Source organism: Colletotrichum chrysophilum (assembly GCF_026319265.1).
Source record: "Colletotrichum chrysophilum strain AFK26 chromosome Unknown scaffold_52, whole genome shotgun sequence".
NCBI classification, from domain to species: Eukaryota; Fungi; Ascomycota; class Sordariomycetes; order Glomerellales; family Glomerellaceae; genus Colletotrichum; species Colletotrichum chrysophilum.
The window spans coordinates 49245-68386 of NW_026517339.1; the positions used below are offsets into that span (position 1 = coordinate 49245).

At 55.9% G+C, this 19142-nt stretch overlaps 6 protein-coding genes across 6 annotated transcripts; 2 read left to right on the forward strand and 4 right to left on the reverse strand.

The window, feature by feature from the left end:
* Positions 1-2192: 2192 nt before the first annotated feature.
* COL26b_006795 (uncharacterized protein) lies at positions 2193-4184 on the reverse strand (the record flags this gene model as incomplete). Its single annotated transcript, XM_053179606.1, has 2 exons — positions 2193-3124; positions 3197-4184. 2 exons carry the CDS (start codon positions 4182-4184, stop codon positions 2193-2195), a joined length of 1920 nt encoding a protein of 639 aa, XP_053036395.1.
* A 5966-nt stretch (positions 4185-10150) lies between these two features.
* COL26b_006796 (uncharacterized protein) lies at positions 10151-10870 on the forward strand (the record flags this gene model as incomplete). The annotated part of the gene is made up of 2 exons (XM_053179607.1): positions 10151-10481; positions 10533-10870. 2 exons carry the CDS (start codon positions 10151-10153, stop codon positions 10868-10870), a joined length of 669 nt encoding a protein of 222 aa, XP_053036396.1.
* Positions 10871-11099: 229 nt separating this feature from the next.
* Positions 11100-11917, reverse strand: COL26b_006797 (uncharacterized protein; the record flags this gene model as incomplete). Its single annotated transcript, XM_053179608.1, has 2 exons — positions 11100-11470; positions 11545-11917. The coding sequence occupies 2 exons, from the start codon at positions 11915-11917 to the stop codon at positions 11100-11102; spliced, it is 744 nt and encodes a 247-aa protein (XP_053036397.1).
* Positions 11918-12417: 500 nt separating this feature from the next.
* On the reverse strand, positions 12418-14598 carry COL26b_006798 (uncharacterized protein; the record flags this gene model as incomplete). Its single annotated transcript, XM_053179609.1, has 1 exon — positions 12418-14598. One exon carries the CDS (start codon positions 14596-14598, stop codon positions 12418-12420), a length of 2181 nt encoding a protein of 726 aa, XP_053036398.1.
* Positions 14599-15370: 772 nt separating this feature from the next.
* COL26b_006799 (uncharacterized protein) lies at positions 15371-16152 on the forward strand (the record flags this gene model as incomplete). Its single annotated transcript, XM_053179610.1, has 2 exons — positions 15371-15408; positions 15483-16152. 2 exons carry the CDS (start codon positions 15371-15373, stop codon positions 16150-16152), a joined length of 708 nt encoding a protein of 235 aa, XP_053036399.1.
* A 1590-nt stretch (positions 16153-17742) lies between these two features.
* On the reverse strand, positions 17743-19002 carry COL26b_006800 (uncharacterized protein; the record flags this gene model as incomplete). Its single annotated transcript, XM_053179611.1, has 1 exon — positions 17743-19002. One exon carries the CDS (start codon positions 19000-19002, stop codon positions 17743-17745), a length of 1260 nt encoding a protein of 419 aa, XP_053036400.1.
* Between the last annotated feature and the right edge of the window lie 140 nt (positions 19003-19142).

Consider the following 19142-nt stretch of genomic DNA (forward strand, 5'->3'; position numbering starts at 1 on the left):
CGCTAGCCTTTTCAATTGATGGTACACAACTTGTTTCGGGTTCCTTGAGAGATCCAATGATTAGGGTCTGGGACATCTCGGGGGTTCAAAGATACCAACCTGTAGAGGGAGGGTCTAGCACATATCCTGGCTGCCTTCATTCGGGCTCTCGCAATGCGACCAAAGGTAAGAAAGGATTCTTTTTGTCTCTTTCTCTAGTAGCTCACAATTATGCGAACTAACACCGCCCGCGGTAGATGGCACAGCTACAAACCAACCCCGCAAAGAACCCAAATTGTTCAGGAATAATATCGTCTCGGTGGCCTTTTCCTATGACGGGAAAAAAGTCGCATCGCTATCAAGTGCTGGTATTAGTGTTTGGGATTTCACCACCGACCAGTGCCTTAAAACACAGACACTCAGTCTTCATTTACCCTGGGAACCATCGCTGACAATATTTGGAAATGACTATTATCTCGCAGGAAGAATAGGCGCACAATGGATTTGCATCTATGATGCAGTCACGGAGCAAGAATTGCATTGTTTCGAGGCCCACGCGCAGGATATCACATCGACTGCTTTTTCGAACGACGGAATTACACTGGCCTCAAGCTCATTTGACAAAACTATCAAGCTCTGGGATCCAGCTACGGGCGACTGCAAAATGACGTTCATCGTACCTAAGGTGGTTGAACATTTGAGGTTTTCGCAATCAGGGTCGCAGCTCACCACTGATATTGGCAACATTAACATAGAATCCCTCTCAATTACAGGCGTGGAGACATCGACGCCACAAACTCCTCAGATAACGAGTTCCGAAGGTCTCATGTTGTCTGAAGCATTCAAAGGCGCCTGGATACAGAAGGATTCCAAGCCCATACTCTGGATCCCACCGGAGTATCGAGCGCGTACATACGATGTTAGGGGTTCGTCTATAGCGTTTGGTTCCGATTCAGGTCGAGTCTTGATGATAGAGTTCTCATCAGATATCTCGGTCTTGTAGAGTATCTTCTCTCCATCTCAGCCAAAAAACCAAGTTCTGTCAGGTCGGCTTGATTCACAGCATCTCACCACCGTCATCAAGGCCCGGTGCGTCCAAAAAGACCGATAACAGTCTTACCCCCTCATTTGAAGATAATGTCTGTCTGCCTTTACACCGAAGTATCAGCCAGTGTAGGCGGATCTCATGGGGTTACGCCATGGTAAACACCGCCCCCTTTACAGCAAATGTATCATCAGCAACCGGCACCGAGATATATTTCCGGGTGGCGCCATCAGTGACCCAGACTGGTAAATACTCCTCTTCTACAATAAGAACCGGCAATGGGGCAATGACCGGCAGTATTGTCAGGAGATCCGTTGGTATAATAATGCTGCCATATTACAGTTTCTTTCCTGATACATCTGTACCAAAAAAAGAACACAGAATGCTTTCATCTTTCATCCTCGCGGTCTGGTCTTAGGTCGGAGTTTCTCTCCTCTGAACAGGAATGTAGCCACTGTACGGAAATGCGATACACTTGGGCCCAAGAAGGCAGTAACGAGCGGGAATGGAGGTGAAGCGTTTTGCTACTCGTGCGGATACTTGAGCTGACCGGGCGAAGGACTATCAGTAGGTACTAGAGAGCTAACATGCCGGTTTGGCCGTGTTATTGAAATACTTTGTTTTCTTCTCTCCTACAGTTTAGTTTTTACTATTGTTATCTCTCTAGTCGTCGCCTCCCCTGTTTCTCATCATTGTCGCTATCTATCGTTGTGAGCGTCACTGTCGATTATAGTCCGTGACTACTGCCCGGCCGCATAACAAAACTTCATGTGAAATGTTAACTCAGGTCTGGACACAAATTTCTACTCTTATACGAAGTGTCAAACCTGCATTTTCGGCATCTCACTCATTTCAAACCCATGGTGCATACCGGAGAGTGTGGTTCAGGGGGAAAGGTATCATAATCTCTATTCTAGCATGTCATACATGATCTCGTTACGGTTCCCAGACATCCAAGCTTGCGCCGGCTGTCTCTCTATATCCCAAGTCCCAAATCCAAATCGCTAAGTCGTCCCGTCCGTCGATACTCCCTGGGTATAACTCACACTCGAAACTCCTAAAGGAATGTTTTCCAAGCCCATGTCCAGCCCCTTGAACCGAGACCACAAAAAGAACACGAGGTGAAGACCATGTAAATGAGTACTAACCCCTCCTGGTTGACAACCCCTCACTCCACATCAGCATGATCCGCGTCATCATCCACAGCCTTTCTCCGCTGCACCCTGCTGAGCCTCGCCATGGCTCTTTGCTTAGCCTTGGCCTCCTTTCTTAGTCGAATCGCCGTCCTCACATCGACCTTCTCTTCTCTCTCCTCTTCGATACTCTGGTACACCGTCCCGATAGCTGAGATCCTCCTGGTGCCCCGCCTGCCGAGAGCTAGGTCTGCTCGAGCAGGCAGGATATCGTAATCACCAGGCCCGTCATCCTCTTCATCAAGTGAGAAGATGGGTGCCTCAACCCTCGGGTCCAGAGACAGTCTCCTTTGGAAGCGCACTGGGCTGCCGAAGCTGTGGGACTGCCGCATGCTGGGACGCGAAGGTGATACATAATTGGGCTCCGGAACAGCAGACAGGCTGTCGAACAGGCCTGGTAGCTGCAGACCTGCTTCTCCGTACCCGCTGTCGCTGAACAGGAGCTCCTCCTCTTGAGTCGCACCAAGGCCTGAGTCGCGATGACGCGTTGTAATGAAAGAATCCGCGTCAACGTCGTCGTCTGACGAGAGGTAGTCGTCAATGTTGAAACCTGCGCCTGGTGTGGCCGCGTCCACTGGCGACGGCAGCGCGCTCTCAAGCGCAGTGCAGAACGAGGTGTGGTCAGCAGTCCCACTGTGCAATGAGCTGCAGCTGTCGTTCATGAATGAGGACATGGTTGCAAGATCGACAGACGTCGTGGCCGTATGTCTAGACTGCGGTCGCGGAAATGAGCTAGTGCTGGACATGGTCGGCGTCGCGGAGGATATTGACCAGTGGCGTAGGCTACTGGTCCGGATCGGCACATGCTCGCAAATCTCATCGAGCTTGTTGTTCTTCCTTGGCGGCACGTTGCTTTTCAACCTCTCGTCTTGGCTCTCACGCCACGAGGGGCCATTTCTCATCACATCTGTGACAGATTCAAGTCAGCAAATGTATCCTTGCAATTAACACAATGGTAGAAATCGACGGTCAAACTAACGAGGTGAAGGCGCCGGTGAGGATCCATCCCCAAAATCAACAAAGCTCTCAACCTCAACCCGGCCGACCCGCCCTCTTGCGTCGTTGTCATCGTCGGGAATCACATTCCGTGACGACAACTCGCCGTTGCGGAAGGACGGCACACCTGTCGCGGACAGTGACAGAGTATGTCGTTTTGAGGGCGTTTTCTGGGTTGGGGAGGAGAAAGTGGAATTGGCTACTGACCCTCCGCGGGATGGCGGCCTCACCGCTTGATAAGTCTCGGGCTGCGCATGGCCGGAGGTCTTTGGTCGCTGCTGGACCGGCAGCGAGTAGTTGTGCTTGACCACGTAAACCGCCTTCTGCGATGTCTTTGGCGACGATGGCGATTCGGTCGGTCGTGTGCTGAAGATACCCAATTCGTTGAGTGGTGCCTCGCCACCGGTCGTTGATCGCCGTTTCTGTCTCCTGGTGCTAGGCGAGACGGATGAATCGGCTATTTTGTGGACGTCAAGCGGCCCGTTCGATGGGGTAGTCGGGATGAAGGATCCAAGGGAGTAGGATCCAAGAGATTGTCTTCGTCGGCTGCGGGCCGATTCGGGTACGTCTTCCATGATTGTCTCGTGCCTCTGCGATCGATCGGGATTGAAAATGGTGGTTCGGAATGGGATTTGGCCGACGCTCGCTGAAGTCAGAGACTTCGTTCGGCCGCCCATATCGAGTGAGTCGTGGCGTCGGGGAGGCTTGAACGGTTGGTCTTTGTCTCCAAACTGTGCCATTGAGACAGACGGTGCGGGCGCGCCATCTTGCCGATCATGAGGGCTACCACCGTTGGTGGCATAGAATGCCTGGACCTTCGCAGACGCCAAGTCGACTCCATTTTCACCAATGTTCCTGTCAGCAACATCCTCTCCATAATCCCGAACGCCGGCCGCCTTAACCCGATTCTGGAATCCGGAAGGTTTGATCTCAGATTGGGCGTCCAAGATGTCGATGAAACCTCGGGCCATGGAGCTATTGCTCTGTATCGAGAAATGGCGGTTGTGTGCGAATGGGGCTGTTGGTGGACGGAAAGGCTCGCCTTCGAAGGGGATCGCCGGCGATTGGCTTCCACGTCGCGGTGCCGGGGACCCCGTCGACGTCACAGAACCGAGACGCGGTTTCCTGAACGACAGCGGTGGGCCCTTCGAAGAATCTCTTCCTCTGCGACTCGATGGCGACGATGAACTCGGTCCGGCACCGTTCGGGGCGGAACTTGGACGTTCAACGCTGGCATCGCGGAATCGTGGAACGGGCGGAGCGGGTGCCGATGCTTCGGATCCGGCTATAAGAGAAAGATTGGTTTCGCTCATCTTGTGGTGAGACCGTTGCAGGTCCTCAAAGACGTTGGTTGGGCCATTTCCGGCGACAGGGTAGGTTCCTGAAGGTGTTAGTCGTATTCGCAAAGCGACTCAAGGTGGGATGGAATCCTACCAAGAAGTGGGGGTAGAGAGGCCGTGGTAGCATCGTAGGCTTGCGCTTTAATGTTGTTTGCTGACTTTTCCGATGATCTTTTGGACGAGAAGAACTTCAAGAGGCCCATGGTCGCAGCTTCTCGCCCGCCATGCGGCGGTTGTCTTGGGCAGACACGCCGTCTGTTTATTGCGTAATGCTATGGCTGTCGAAGATACGACGATACGACGAATTGCAGTGTTGGAGGAGAGTTTTGAGAGTGTCACGGCCCAGGACTCGAAGATACAAGGCTACTGTGACCACGGCAACAGTGACGGAGGCAAAAGCTGTCGGAAGAGAAGGTGTAGAGGAAGAGAATGGGAGTTGAGAGGAGGGGGGTCGGGGAGTCTAAAGGTTGCGTGGACGGGCAGGAATAGCGTCAGTTCTAGGCGGGCGATGGAAAAAGAAAAGGAGGGACCATGCGACGGGATGAGTCGTGTAAGGGTGCTAAGGCTGATGAAGTGCATACATGATGGAGCGGAGCGAATGAGCAAGATAGAGCCCACGCTAGAGTGACTGTTAGACCGGGTTGAAGGCTTCGTGCATTCAAGGCAAGACGCGATACAAGAATCCATGTACCTGAGCGTGGCTGCTTCATGTTGCATGGGGTAGCACACCCTCCTTCATCGAGAGCCACTGGCGTAGCCTCCACCAAGGGATCAGACGGGATAAGAGGATTTCTAGTAAGGCAAGGTACGAAGCACGCGGAGCTGGGCCAAGCATTTGCGACGCCAGCTACTACCCAGCTTTCCTGCGCTTGCCCTGCTGTGACCCGATATCCAGGCAACTTTGCCTAGTTCCTCTGTCCGGATGCCAAGTTCAGTTTCCCATTGGCGGTTGACTTGTGCGTATTTGCCCAAACGGAAGAGAGACATGGTAATGGATGCGGCCCGTCGACCGTGTCCAAATCCACGGCCAAGTCAAACGAGTACAACACGCAGGCCGTCTCCCTGTCAAGTCCTCGTTTACGTGTTTGTATGATGAGCCGGGCACCTGGTCGTCCACAATTCGTGAAGGGTCGGCAAAACCTGGAGAAAACAAGCTGGCGCAGCAGTGACATGACTTGCTGCTCGGACGAAATTGAGGCCCCGAAGTTTCGAAAACAGGTCAGCAAACGGAGGGCAGAGTCGGATGGGATGGGGCATGAATGGGACGGATGGGATGGCCCGCGGCCCGTGCGAAAGTGACAACAAAGGTGTAAGCAGAACGAAACAGCTTTTCCAGCAGTTTCGCTGCCTTAGCTTTCGTTAGCATGTGTGAGGCTTCAAGCTGGCTCTGCCTTTGCATCACTCAGGTCAGCTTCAGGTCTGAGACGGATGTCGATAGAGTTCCGCAACCCTGGTGCTGGGGTCCTGATCAGGACAGCGTATCCCCTCGTCATTGACAAACAATGAACCAAGACAGAAACCGAGATTGTGGATGTCGAGAGGCAGCCTCCGGAGCAGCCTGGGCCGAGGCGGCACAGTGTTTGTTGTCGTCCAGATGGAAAATTTCTGAGCGATCGAAAAGCCGTGGGAAAAGCAAACAGGCAAGGAGGTCTCTGTTCCCAAGAGATGAACTGCGTACGTGTGTCTCCACGATGACAGCCATTGCGGCCAGTAAAAGAAAACATGGACGGCCAGGTCAGGGGTAGCAATCGTAATTTAGCGCAACTCTCGGAGAAAAAGCAATCGAACAGGGTTGGAAAGAAGCCCATTTGCCAGCTTCTTTTATTGGCAGCGCCAGCTGACCGGACTCGCGACTAGCGATCTAGTGTGTCCCAGGGACAAAGTCAAAGAAGGCCCTGTTGAGTTCTGAAGCAGCACCGGTCGGTAGCGTATGGCTTTGTTCCATTGAACCTGCGACGAAACGGCTTCTGAAAGTGACCAAAGTAACGGGAAACACAGTCGAGGGCTTGAGCTGATGCTATCCGCCATCTTTTTGCTGTAACAATGGGTTGTTGAGCCCCTCTTTGAGTCTCCGAGGTAGGAGTGCAGCGGCATTGCAGTGCAGTTAGTACTGGGTCGGGACCAATTATACGCGCAAATCGAACGATATTGACGACAGTTATTTCTCCGCTAGTGGGCTGAAGGCGCTGGCCGCCCCGTCAATGCCGTGTCCATCTTGAGTATATCTCTGCCATTGTTTATCTTCCCGGGGAAGGAAACCCCTGCGTCAGATGCAGGCGCTGCAAATGGGCGAGAGCGAGACACCTGCGATCCTGGTGATTGGAGGCAGACAGAGGCAGATCATTCAGGGATTCTCCCCTGCTGTCCCGCGAATGTGGCGGCTCTGGTGGATGATGGACGATCAATTTCGGCCAAGCTGAATGACGTTCAGAGTCAATTGAAGACGCGTCGAGCATTGATTGTCGTCAATGGCTCCGTCCATTGCTTCCGTGTGAAACTAGACCGGAAATATTGCATCTTGGACGAGGATGCGAGTCAATCTCATTGACGGATGCTGAATTGTTCAGGTCACCACCGTCTGTAATTTTATCGAGAGGCCGGCGCTAGCAGAGCCAAGTCGCGGTCCACGGTCCATGGCCATCAGCGTGCGTGCACAACCGCAGCGCTTGTCGGTTGGTCGCGGTGTGCCACCCGTTGGTCCCAGCTGAGTCGACGGAGAGACGAGGTGGCCGAGAATAGCCTCGTAGCTCCGGAGCGGTACCATGTTTTGCAGCATTGACTCAGCACGATGGAGCTGGTGCAACTCGACAGGAGATTAAACCGATGTTCTGTTGACGGACTCCTAGGAATTCGGCGGAGTTGGATGCATGAAGTTCGGACGACCACAGCAGATGCTTAGTCACTTCGTTCGTAACTTCTCAGTGTTGTTCCTTTTTCTGCTTTTCTTCTCTTGCGACAAACATACTCGCCCACGAATCATATCATCTTCACAGACGTACCAGCTTGGTTTGGCTCTCGTTATCTGAAGGAATTGTTGTCTCGAAGGGTCGAGGATGGACCGCCAGCCACCGACATGACGCGACAAGAACCTCCGTCATCTTTCGGCCGAATGCAGGTCGGGCCTGCAGCAGCATCCACTGAGAAACGTCTACTCCGCGCCAAAGCGTCTCATCACTTCTCATCGGAGTCCATCCCGCATCCGCAGGTTTCTTGGGCGCACAAACGAACGAAGTTTTCCTCGGCCTCCCCCGTCAGCCTGCTTGCCAGCTGTAGGTGTCCGTTGCAGCACGGAGCAGGGCGGCCTCTCCCCGCCAGCTTCCAAATCGCTCAACGGCAAACGCCTCGCCTCAGGGGGCAGTTTCGTCTCGGCCTTTGCTTTCAACTGGATTTTGCCGGAAGCAGGTAAGCATTCAGCGTTGCACGCAACGATCCGGCTAGCCTGGTAGGCCTGTTAGCGGCGATCAGCCACCACGTGGAACACCGTCGTCAGGCTTTATCCGAATTCTGAATGCCTCCGCTTTTCCACCCCCTGACCGTTCTTCTCGGACCTCCCGGCTCGGATCTTGGCTTACCTCCAGCCATGGCCTCATTATGCGAGTGATCCGGCCGCACGACAAACAACCTCCTCCCGGGGCGCGGGGCAGCAACGTTGCTTTTCCTGCCAACCCCTCCTGCTTCCTTCTGTCTCGATGACCGAGACTGGCCAGGCCAGGATGACTTGGAAGAGAATCATCCAGACCCTGGGTCCAACGATGAAAGGCCAGAAAATGGGCAGACGAAGGGCGCTACCACGCGCCGTCTCTTCCGCCATTCCTTGAACGGTGAAGACCGCCATGGCTCTTTAGATTCAAGCGCTTCCCCCGGTGCCGCTCGGACGGTGCTCGGTGCTCTGTGTCCCCGGCGTCCAAACGTTGAACACTGCAGCGTCCGAGCGGACTTGTCAAACTGCAGGTAGTGGCCGCCCTCCGCTTGGGATTTGGGATGTTGCGAAGGGGTCCTTCGTCTTGCAGGTCGTCCTTGGTTTGCGGAGTCTATGGGGAAACAAGCTTCAGAGACGTGACGAACCAGCCAGTGCTCACTCCGCGACCAAACGGCCCGACAAGCTCTGTTAGGGTTTGAGCCTTTGAGGGGTTGAAGAATGCAAGGAATACTGTCAGGAAGCACCCGCAAAGACAGTCTGGTCCCAAAGCATGCGGGCGTTCGAGTCTCTGTTGCAGGCAGGTGTCGTGGCGCCGCCTCATGAACGACTGTCGTGTGGCCGCTCAGCCCTAAGCTCAATATCATTGAGCCTGAGTCTGGGCAGTCCTTCGGTGGCGGCCACTGTCAAAAGGACATGAGCTGTCTTTGAGGACGCCATTCGTGAAGGTAGTCCCAGATGGCTATGAGCTTCCCCGGAATCCATCGAGACGGCCGTCAGCTTGCTTGTTGTCGGGGCAGCTTCCTCCCATGTGCCGTGCCACGTGCCTGGACAGTCGGAGCAACTGAGCAGCCACGAGCACCCACGAGCGTACCCCTGCAGATTGCTGCAGAAAAGTGAATGTCTCTCCCTGAAATTCGGATGTCTCCTGTGGCGCAGTCCGATGCATGTGTTGGTTCTAGGGCTGTTGCGTTTCATGGAGCCGAAGTTGGTCGACGGCTCCTGGGTGGGAGCAGAGTGATGCTTGAAGGCGAGTTGATTGTGTGTACAGTGTAGGTAAGGTAGGCAGGGCAGGTGGGCCTCAGGTCGACTGCAGAATCCGACAAGACTCCTCGCGGGAGATGCTTGCGAACAGAAAGGAGTGACATGTTAAAAGTAAAGCATCGAGGATGCAGCTTCCTCTGCGTGGGCACAGTGCTGCTGGGAAGGAGCGATGCTTGGATCAATAAGGCAAGCCCACGGGGGCTGGCTGCCTCCCAACCACCAAACGGATTGGAAAGAGGCAATAGGTGAAGGTTCCATTTGTGGAAGGAAGGTACTCCTTCGGAAAGCAACCCCAAGTATCGGTGTGCCTCTGTTGGATTCCATTCCTCTCGACGACAAAACTGACCTCCATCCTCGACTTGTGCGCATTCATTGCCCAAATTGCATCAACATTCAACACATTTTCTCTAATACTCCTACAACGACTTCAACATTTCTTTTCTCGTTTTTTGGAGCCTCCTCTGAATCCCATCGCTTCTTGAACCACGCACGCAACATTCCTTTAACACCAATGTCTAACCCCCAAGCATCCGGTCAGACTCCCCAGGGTCCCGACAAGCAGCATCCAGACAAACAGCAGGGCTAGGTCCCCTTCTTTACCGAGCATGACGGTGCTCCCCTTGTCGACAGCAAGAAGAAGCCAACGCCAGCTGCTAGCAGACCTCCCACCCAGGCCAACAGCAGTCAAAACCCTTTTGGTTACACCGAGCCAGTGCCCACTCCCACGGAAGACCAAGATCAATTCATCGAGTTAACTTTGAGCAAGCCTGCTGCCGCTGTGGAGACTTCCAACGACAACAACTTCGACGGAAAGCCGTCCGAGGAGCCTTCCTCCCGGGCTGGCGGTAGACAGCATGCTGTCGATACGTTGATGGATTCAGCTCCCCAAAGCACTGAGCCACACACTGCCCCTGAGATGACTATTTGTGGCAATGAACTGTCTGAAGAACAGTACAGACAAGCTGAAGACGCACAGAAGGGCTTCTTCGACCACCACAGGAAGTCCTCTACGGAGTTCAAGTCCATGCCCGGCACTTTTGGCGGCGACGGTATGAAGGAGATGTCTGACGGTCTGAAGGAGAAGTCTGGTGATCTGAGGGAGAAGTCTGGTGATGTATTTACGACTGCCAAAGGCAGAGCGAAGGAGACGTCTGGTGATGCAGTCACTACTTTCAAAGCCATCGGCAGAGAGGAGTTTGAAACCCAGAAGAAGGTGGCGCGAATGTTCAAGGGTCTCCTGCAGAGATGTAAGTCACCACAGCTCCGTTGATGAGATTGACATCTAACGGCATTGTCAGCTTCTGGGTCCAAGTCGGAGTCGGACTCTGCCGCAGCTGGAAACGTCCGTCCAGACCGCAATACGCGCAAGGATCAGAAGGAACACAAGCCGACAAGTGGCAAAATGCCCCGAAATTCGCAGCGAGTGCAGAAACGGAGCTCGAAACGCGGGAAGCCGTCCTCTGATTTCTCGAAGTTGGGCCCTGTTGTACCGACTGAGAAGCAAAGAGACGACGTACCGAGACAGGGCCAAGAAGACGAAGGCCAGAAGACAGTCGACAAGTGTCAAGATAAGTGTCCAGAGAAAACCGATCTCCACCACGCACCAACGCCACCTTGCGAGTCCCCGAAGGAGTAGATGACACCCACCGAGGCCCAAGAATGCATGGGATGAGGAGGAAATACCTATGATTCGAATAGTCTTTCCCTAGTACCAATACAACGAACAATGCTATTCAACCTGAGTGTGCCTTTTTGCGTGAGACTGCGTGCCATGACCTGGTCAACTCGATTCCTAAACGCCATATCCGATTTACCATTCCACTCTAGCTCACCCTGCCATCGTCGTTTTCCAAGCCAGATACCGCTTAATCCATAGAACCAGCCAGCGCAACAGCACTAAACCGCAAATCGGCACCCTCTCTCTCCAAGAACTTCAACGGTCCCCAAGTAAGCGCCTTCTCGCTCAACACATCCTCGCCCTCCTCCAACTGCCCCCTCGCCAGAGGTCCCTTGCGCCGTCCATCAAGCTCCCACAGCGTGCCGTCGTTGCCGCGCACAAAGCAGACGTAGTGCAGATCGATTTCGTCCGCCGCCTGCGGGGCCTCCGTCGCGCCCTGCGAAGCCGCCTCACGGTGCGCCGTGGCCAGCGCGGGCGTTTTCTCGAGGAGCTGTGCGCGGGCGACGGGGTCGAGGGGCTCAGCGTTCTCGAGCAGCGTGTTCAAATCGGAAGGCTTTTCTGTTTCCCACACAAGCATTAATCAGCACAACTGTTTCTTTCAACTCGTGCAGCAGATGTTGAGAAGAACTTACGGATATACTCCCGCGCAGGCCCGTTGCTGACCGCATGCAACAGCCCCATCAGCCCGCACGCGTTGCGGATCGTCTGGCGGAACCAGAGCACCGGCTCCTGCGGCCCTTTGCCCTGGTACTCCTCGAGCAGCGCGTCCTCGGCCAGGCGGTGGCTCTCGTAGGCGGCGCTGACGGGGAAGACGAGCAGCACGGCGAGGGCGGGCCGCGGGATGAAGGAGAGCATGTCGGCGTCCGTGAGGGAGAAGACGTCGTGGATCGCGAGCGCGGGGGACAGGCCCAGCTTGTGCAGGAGCGTCGTCATGAGCTCTGGGTTGGCTTCGAGAGGGATGAAGGCCGGGGCGGAGGCGGAGGGGTCTGGGTTTGTGGACGACATTTTGCGCGGCTTTTTCTTCGTCTGTGTAGTGTTTGTTATCTGGGGGTTTGCGATGGGTTGTAGAGCTGGTTTCGAGGGGTTGTGAAGGCGAGCTTGGAGGTGTAGGTTGAAGGGTGGGAGAGCTGTTTGCCCCTCCAAGGACCAAGGTCCAAGAGCCGGAAGGTATGGTGGGGTCTGTGAGGTAACCGCTGCCGCCTGGGCTTTGAGTGCGGGGTGTTGGAGCTTGGGGTACCTCACCTCCGGCTTAATGGAGGACCCCTGTCGTCAAACGAACATGATAGACGCAACGCATTCACGAAAGGAGGCGAGCAGGTGTCATGAACATGTTCTATTCTAGAGCGGCGCTTGTTCCCTCATGTGGCCAGCGTTGATTTACAGTTCTTGCGTATCGTACCCAAAAGACGTCCCCATCCCTTTTTTGCGCCGTTGAGTGCCACTCGTCCGCTCCCTGTCTATGTGATTTATATGGATGGTTTTACAGTATGATTTACAGGAGGATCTCAACCGGCTGATGGTGATTCTCTCCGGTCGTGAGTTTCTGCGTCGTGCAGCTTCTCGTCCACCCTGTCCCAGTTCTCGTCGCTCGTAATTTGCTCGTCGAGCTGCTCGTACTCCTTCTCGTCGCCGACGAGGGGCTCCTCCTCCGGCGTGGGCTCAACCCACGAATCAACCTCCACAGCGGGCGCCTTGACCTTGGTCTTCTCGATGGCCTCCAGCTCGTCGCGCTCCATGCGCAGCCTGTCCTTCTCCGACTGGTTCTTCAGCGCCCTCCTGCGCTGGTTGTCGCGCAGCTGCTGGTTCATGTCGGTCTGGAAGACGGTGTTGGTCGCCAGGTAGTGCGCAATCTTCTCCTCGACGAAGTCCTTCATGTGGAACGCCAGCGTCTGGCTGACGAAGATGCTCGGGAAGCGGTAGCTGATCCACAGGTACAGCGTGATGGCCTGGTGCAGCGTCTCGATGGCGCGCAGGTACTTCCTGCCGTCTTGCTGGCCAATGTCGTCGATGGAGGCGTCGAGCAGCTCGAGCGGGATCTCCTTGATATCGTAGAGCGCGCCGTTGCGGCGCGTGGCGATGCGCTTGGCGATGGCGCGCACGATCTCCTTCTGGCCCTTGTCCTTGTTGACGGGCGCGTTGAGGATGGTGATGCGCTCCTGGACCGTCATGGGGAACTCCTGGATGGTGTCGGCGATCTCGATGGACCGCTCGTTGACGTGGACGGAGTAGCGCTCCGAGACGGGGGCCAGCTCGCGCAGGCGGAGGAGGATAAAGCTGAGGGGCGTGTCGGGCGGGAAGTACTCGGAGAACCTTTCGATGACGAAGGCTGGCGGGTGGATGACCGCCGTCTCCAGGGGTTCGGCCTCGTTTTGGAAGGCTTTCCGGATCGTCTGCAAGTCGTCAGGGTCTAGTGTTGTCACGTAGCCCATCTTCTTCTCTTCTACTGGAGCGACTGCGGTCGTATCTGTGCTGGCGTCGCTGGTGGTGGCTTGTCTGGCAGTCTTGTATCGGCCTGCTCTGCCGCCAATCTGCTTGATTTCAGACGTGTTTAACACACGGAACTGTGTTCCGTCGTGCTTGGTTGCGGTTTCAAAGATGACTCGCTTGATCTCGAGGTTGAGACCCATGCCGATAGCGTCACTGGCCACGAGGAAGTCGTAGTCGTTGTCCGGGTCGTTGAACAGGGCGGCTTGCTGTGCTCGAGTCTCAGGGGGCAGGGAGCCGTAGACAATAGCACAGCGTCGCCCGGTCTTCTCTTCAATGGCATTCTTCAGACCGTGCAGGTTGACTCGGGTGAATGCTACGACAGCATCTCCCTTTTGCAGCTTGGACAGGTCGTTGTCGAGACTCTGTTTCATTGTCTCGAGTGGACTCAACCTCTGGTACCTGTGGACGATACATTCGTCGCCGATGCTGGCGCAGATCGACTTGATCAGGTCGACAACACGCTCTTCACCGCAGAGGTGGACCTCCTTAGCCATGACGCCGAGTAAAGCTTGCGTCCATGCCCAGCCTCGATCCATGTCGCCAATCATCTGGATTTCGTCAATGACCGCCACGTCGACCATCCGGTTCAGCGGCGTCATCTCGACGGTGCAGCTAATAAAGTAGTTGTCCTCGTCCTCCGGAATGCGCTGTTCCTCTCCCGTAACCATGGCGCATGGCTTCCCCTTGTTCTGGAACCGCATGTAGATCTCATGGGCCAGCAGACGCAAAGGCCCGCCGTAGATTCCCGACTTTGCGTTCTCCAGCGCCTTCAATGCCCGGTATGTCTTCCCGGAGTTTGTCGGTCCAACGTGGAGGTGGATGGTGCGCTGCATCGCGCGCGTGGCGGGGAACCACTCCATGGGGAAGCGCATGTCGGCCAGCTTCTTCTGTCTCGGTGTCACCTTGGTCAACTTTTGACGCATCATGAAGCTCTGAAACGAGTACTTCAGCTCTGATGTAAGTCCCTTGACGTCTGATCTGACGAATGCATTCCGCAGCGTCCAGAACAGAGGGTTCTCCTTTCGCAACGTCGAGCCCTTGTTCGCCATGTGTATTGACTTCTGAATCGTCTCGCGGAATAGCTGAACTTCGTTGTTGAGCCCGTTCTCGCTTTTGATGCCAAAGTCGCGGTACTCGGGGTTCGTATCCGAGTAGGGGCCCATGTTCCTCAAGACAACGTTGAACTGGGAGAGGATCATGTTCCTGAAAGTTTCATAGTTCTTGCTCCTGTTGGCCTGGTATTTATTATGTTGCCGGGCAGATCTTAGATTCGGAAGCGATTGCTTCTCGCAAGTCAGCCTGGAGAATATGAAGGAGTATGATAGGGTGCGTTGTCTTTCTTACCTTGAATGCGGCCGGGCAAGACGTTGCGAAGCCATGGCTGGGCGCAACACGACTCCTCGCCGCGGAGAGAGTCGCGCTTCGCAAAATCGCTCTCATGGTGGCTTATCTTCTACCCAAAGAAGCATGGCCGGCGACATGCAAAGAACATGCCGCGGTTTGTTGATGTTGTTGGTGCAGAGAGGCAAAATCGGAGACGGCAGACAGCCCACCTTCGCCTCCACGCCAGAAAGCTCTGACTGAATGGAACCCGCGTACGAAGTGGTGATGGAAATTTTGGGAGCGATAACCAATGCGCCCCCTGCCGCTCTGCCTTATCAACCAGCGCCCTGATTCGCCCTGGGTTAAAGGTTATGGAGCGCCCCACTTCGGTCTAGCGCATCCGCCTCCGATTGACCGTCGTCATCACGCATTCCATTCCCTCGTCGTCGCTGCCGTTCTGCGACAAGCGCCCATCACCGTCCCGTTCCCCGACGCCCGACTCTCGCTTCCTGTCCACCACCTACGTACGCATCCCACCTCGTCGCATCGAATACAGCTGCCTGGACCCTTTTCGCGGCACTACAAAGCTCGAAGAATACCCTCAAGATAACGTCCAAGGATTCTCCGGGTCGCCCCGTATCAATCGCCATGGCTTCCTCGTCTACGCCCATCACCCCTTTGCTCTAGTGAGTCGCCGACAACCGCAATTCCTGCGACACAGCTACCACCAAGCATTCAAGCTGACAACAATCAAATCCAGCTCGTGCATAGCGCACAACAACACGATCCTCTCCGAATGCACGACGTCGGCCTCCTCGCAGACCTCCTCCCTCGCCTCCCTCATCCTCCCCAAGATCGAGCACAGCAGCCCCCAAAAGCTGACCTACACCCACGGCTCCCACCACATCCACTACATCGCCGAGGCCCCCTCCGACCACCCGGACCACCCCTCCGCCGGCGGTCTCACCTTCCTCGTCATCGCCGACGCCTCCCTCGGCCGCCGCATCCCCTTCGGCTTCCTCTTCGAGATCCGCCGCCGCTTCCTCGAGCAGTTCCCCGCCGACTCCACCGACTATGCCGAGCTGCCCAACTACGGCGCCGCCAGCTACAACGGCCAGCTCAAGAAGTTCATGGTCGACTACGGTACCACCTCGGGCGGCAAGGACGACGCCATCTCCAACGTCCAGCGCGAGATCGACGATGTCAGGGGCATCATGACCCGCAACATCGAGGGCCTGCTCGAGCGCGGCGAGCGCATCGACTTGTTGGTCGACAAGACGGACCGCCTCGGCGGCAGCGCGCGCGAGTTCCGCGTGCGCAGCCGCGGCCTCAAGAGGAAGATGTGGTGGAAGAACGTCAAGCTGATGGCGCTGCTTGCGCTGGTCGTCATCCTCATCGTCATGGCGATTGTGATTGCAGTGAAAAACTGAGGGGTAAGAGGGTGGTAACGCGCGCGGTGGCGCGTATGCGCGGGGTGAATGGCGCTTGTTTCGATGGTGTTAGAGAACTGTATCCTCTCCAGATTGGGCAAATGGTTTGAATGGCGAAAACGGGAAGCAACACTACTTTTTTTGGGAAGCAAAACAGGGAGGCTCTAATTTCTTTTTTATCCTTATTACCACCTCGAGGGGCGCTACCTGTAGTAATGATTCCCTGGGACTGTCGTTTGTGGCTTTGCTGGACCACATCCGAATACACATGATTTTCTATGCTTACTATATTGAAGCTTGCATCATGGGAGTTGTACGAGTGTGACCTAGAAAGTGAAATACTGCGCCAATGCTACAAATGTGCAAGGTAAACATGGCCCAGGTTTAGGCAGATACACCAAAACAAACTGAACACATGGATTACGCGGGTTGCTCCCAAGAAGATTGGCAGTGTCCACGTCCCTGTGGGCTCATCACGACTTGGCGCAATAGGCATCCATATAGAACAGACAAGCCGACAGAAATACGGTAGAAAGTCGGTCCGATCTTTGCATTCGAACAAAAAAAAAGGTCGAGAAACCGAGCGCTCCTACGACAGATATGCGCCTGCTTGAGATGACAGGACGCGGACTACGTGGAAGACGAATGTGGCAAGAACAACGACTGGTTGAGTTTACATGTGAGAATAACCAGACCCAACCCCAACGCCAAACGTAGACTCTGTATGAGCATCGCCGTGTGAGCTCACGGGGCCACGATACAATCAACGGCTCTTCATCAACTCCATTTGATCATTCAATCAACTCCCAGATGCCCCCGATCCATAGCCGGGTGAATGGCACCCACTCTCAGGCCTCTAGATGACGACGCGTGACTCCCGGCTCAATCTAACGACACAGTCAATTTGGCAACGTCCTCTTCGCATCCTGGAATGACTTACACACATCGCTCCTTACTTATCACTCATCGAAACCTCTCACAACTTCGGCCCCGACGTCCCGTCCGCCCTCCTCCCATCCTGGTAGACATACCCGTGCGCCACGGGACTCATCCCCATCCCGGGGCTCAAGACTAATGGCGGCCTTCGCAGCTTCTCGGTGAAAAAGACGGGATGCCTGACGGACGCGTTGTGCTGCGCTGGTGGCTGGAGATGCAGCAGCGGTGGCGGAGGCGGAGCCAGTTGCGGTATCGTTGCGGTGTGGTTCGTCATGGCTGGCGGTGCGGCTGCAGGATTCGACATGTTCCCTCGTCAATCATGTATGTGAATATGTTGAATCTAAGATGATCCGGAATTTGACGCCGGCATTAGGCACCCCTTAATAGGGTCTGTCGTCATCTTTAATGTTGCGGGGAAAGGTTACGCCCCCCTTACCCCAACCCAACCCCCCGGATCGGCCGTGCGATAGCTCGCTGAGAAAGCCGACGCTTCGGCTTCGGTGGGGCCGCGGGTTTTGGGGAACGGGTGAGCAGCCGAGGCACGCGACACACGGGTCTGCAGCAACAAATTCACGTTCAGTACGTGGCCAGACAATGATAGGTCTAATATTTTGTCATTAATTGGATCTAATATGATTTTGAGCGCCGGTTCCCTCATGTGTCCTTCTTGGTCTTCTTCTTGCCCTTGGATTTTTGCGCCTCCTTGCCCTTCTTGATGGCATTGACGAGGTCCTCTACCTCCTGCACCTTTTCAGCCTCCTTTGCTTCCTTGGCCTTCGCTTCCTCCGCCGCCTTCTGCCTCGCCCTGACGAGCGCCTGCTCCTTCTCCGTCTTCTCGATCAGCTTGTCGCTCTCCTCCCACAGCTTCTTCGCCACCTCCTCGTCATGGACGTCCTTCCGCGCAAAATCCACCTCGCGGCACTCCTTGATCAGTCTCCCGCCCTTGCCGCGCGCCAGGCCCGGCTCCATCGCCGCAAACAGCAACGACTGCGCGCCCTGGTCGGGGCTCTTGAGCAGCAGCCACGGCACAAAGTACGCCGCCAGGTACACAAACAGGCCCCAGAGCGAGCCCCGCGACAGCCAGCGCCGCATGCCCGGCGTGCGCGCGTATCCCGGGTCCACGAACACCACCCGCGAGTTCATCGGCAGCTCGTCCGGCCGCTTGTACGCGTCGAGGTGCTTCTGGAACGCCTGGCCGAAGACCATCAGCGCCATCTTGCTCCGCTTGTACGCCGCGCCCGGCGACCAGACCGCCTTGCTCAGGGCGGCGCCGTCGGTCAGCGGCGGCGAGCCGATGTAGGAGGGACACGTCGTGAAGAGGATGCGCACGTCGCGGTCGAAGGGCTGCGCCTTGATGGCCGGGCTGAGGATGGAGAGCAGGTGGAAGTTGGCGAGGTAGTTCACCATCCAGGTCTCCTCGAGGCCCTCGGGGGTCAGGCGCGGCTTCGCGGTGCCGGGCGGGGTGACGGTGGCAGCGCAGAGGACGATCATGTCGAGGCGGCGGGGCGGGGAGTTGTCGATCCACTTTGTCGCGAACTTGCGGATGCTGTGGAGGGAGGCGAGGTCGACGTGCTCGGCGTAGATGAGCTCGTTGCCGGTGCGGGCGCGCAGGTCGCCGACGTACTCGACGAGGAAGGGGTCCGAGACGGGCGTGTGCGTAAGGAGGACGAGCTGGGCGCCACGCCGGCCGAGCTCGTAGGCGGTGCTGGCCCCTATGCCTGACGTGCCGCCCGTGATCATGACCACCCGCCCGTGCATGTCCCGCTCCGAGGGGTTGCTGGCGCCGGAGCAGTACAGCTTGATGAGGGTGAGAGCGGCGACGGCGGTGGTCGTCTTGAGGATGAACCACCAGTTCTCGACGGCCCAGGCCGGGGGCCCGGCGGCGAAGACGTAGCCGATGTAGTCGATAGGCATGGCGAACGAGCAGGCTTTCGGAGGTGAGGATGTTCGTAAGGGGTTCAGAAGTCGAGCATCGCACCCAAAGCTTCGTTGTAGAAGCTAGGCAAAGGCTTATGACGAGGCCACTTTGCTGGGCTTCCTTGGTTTCTAGAAAA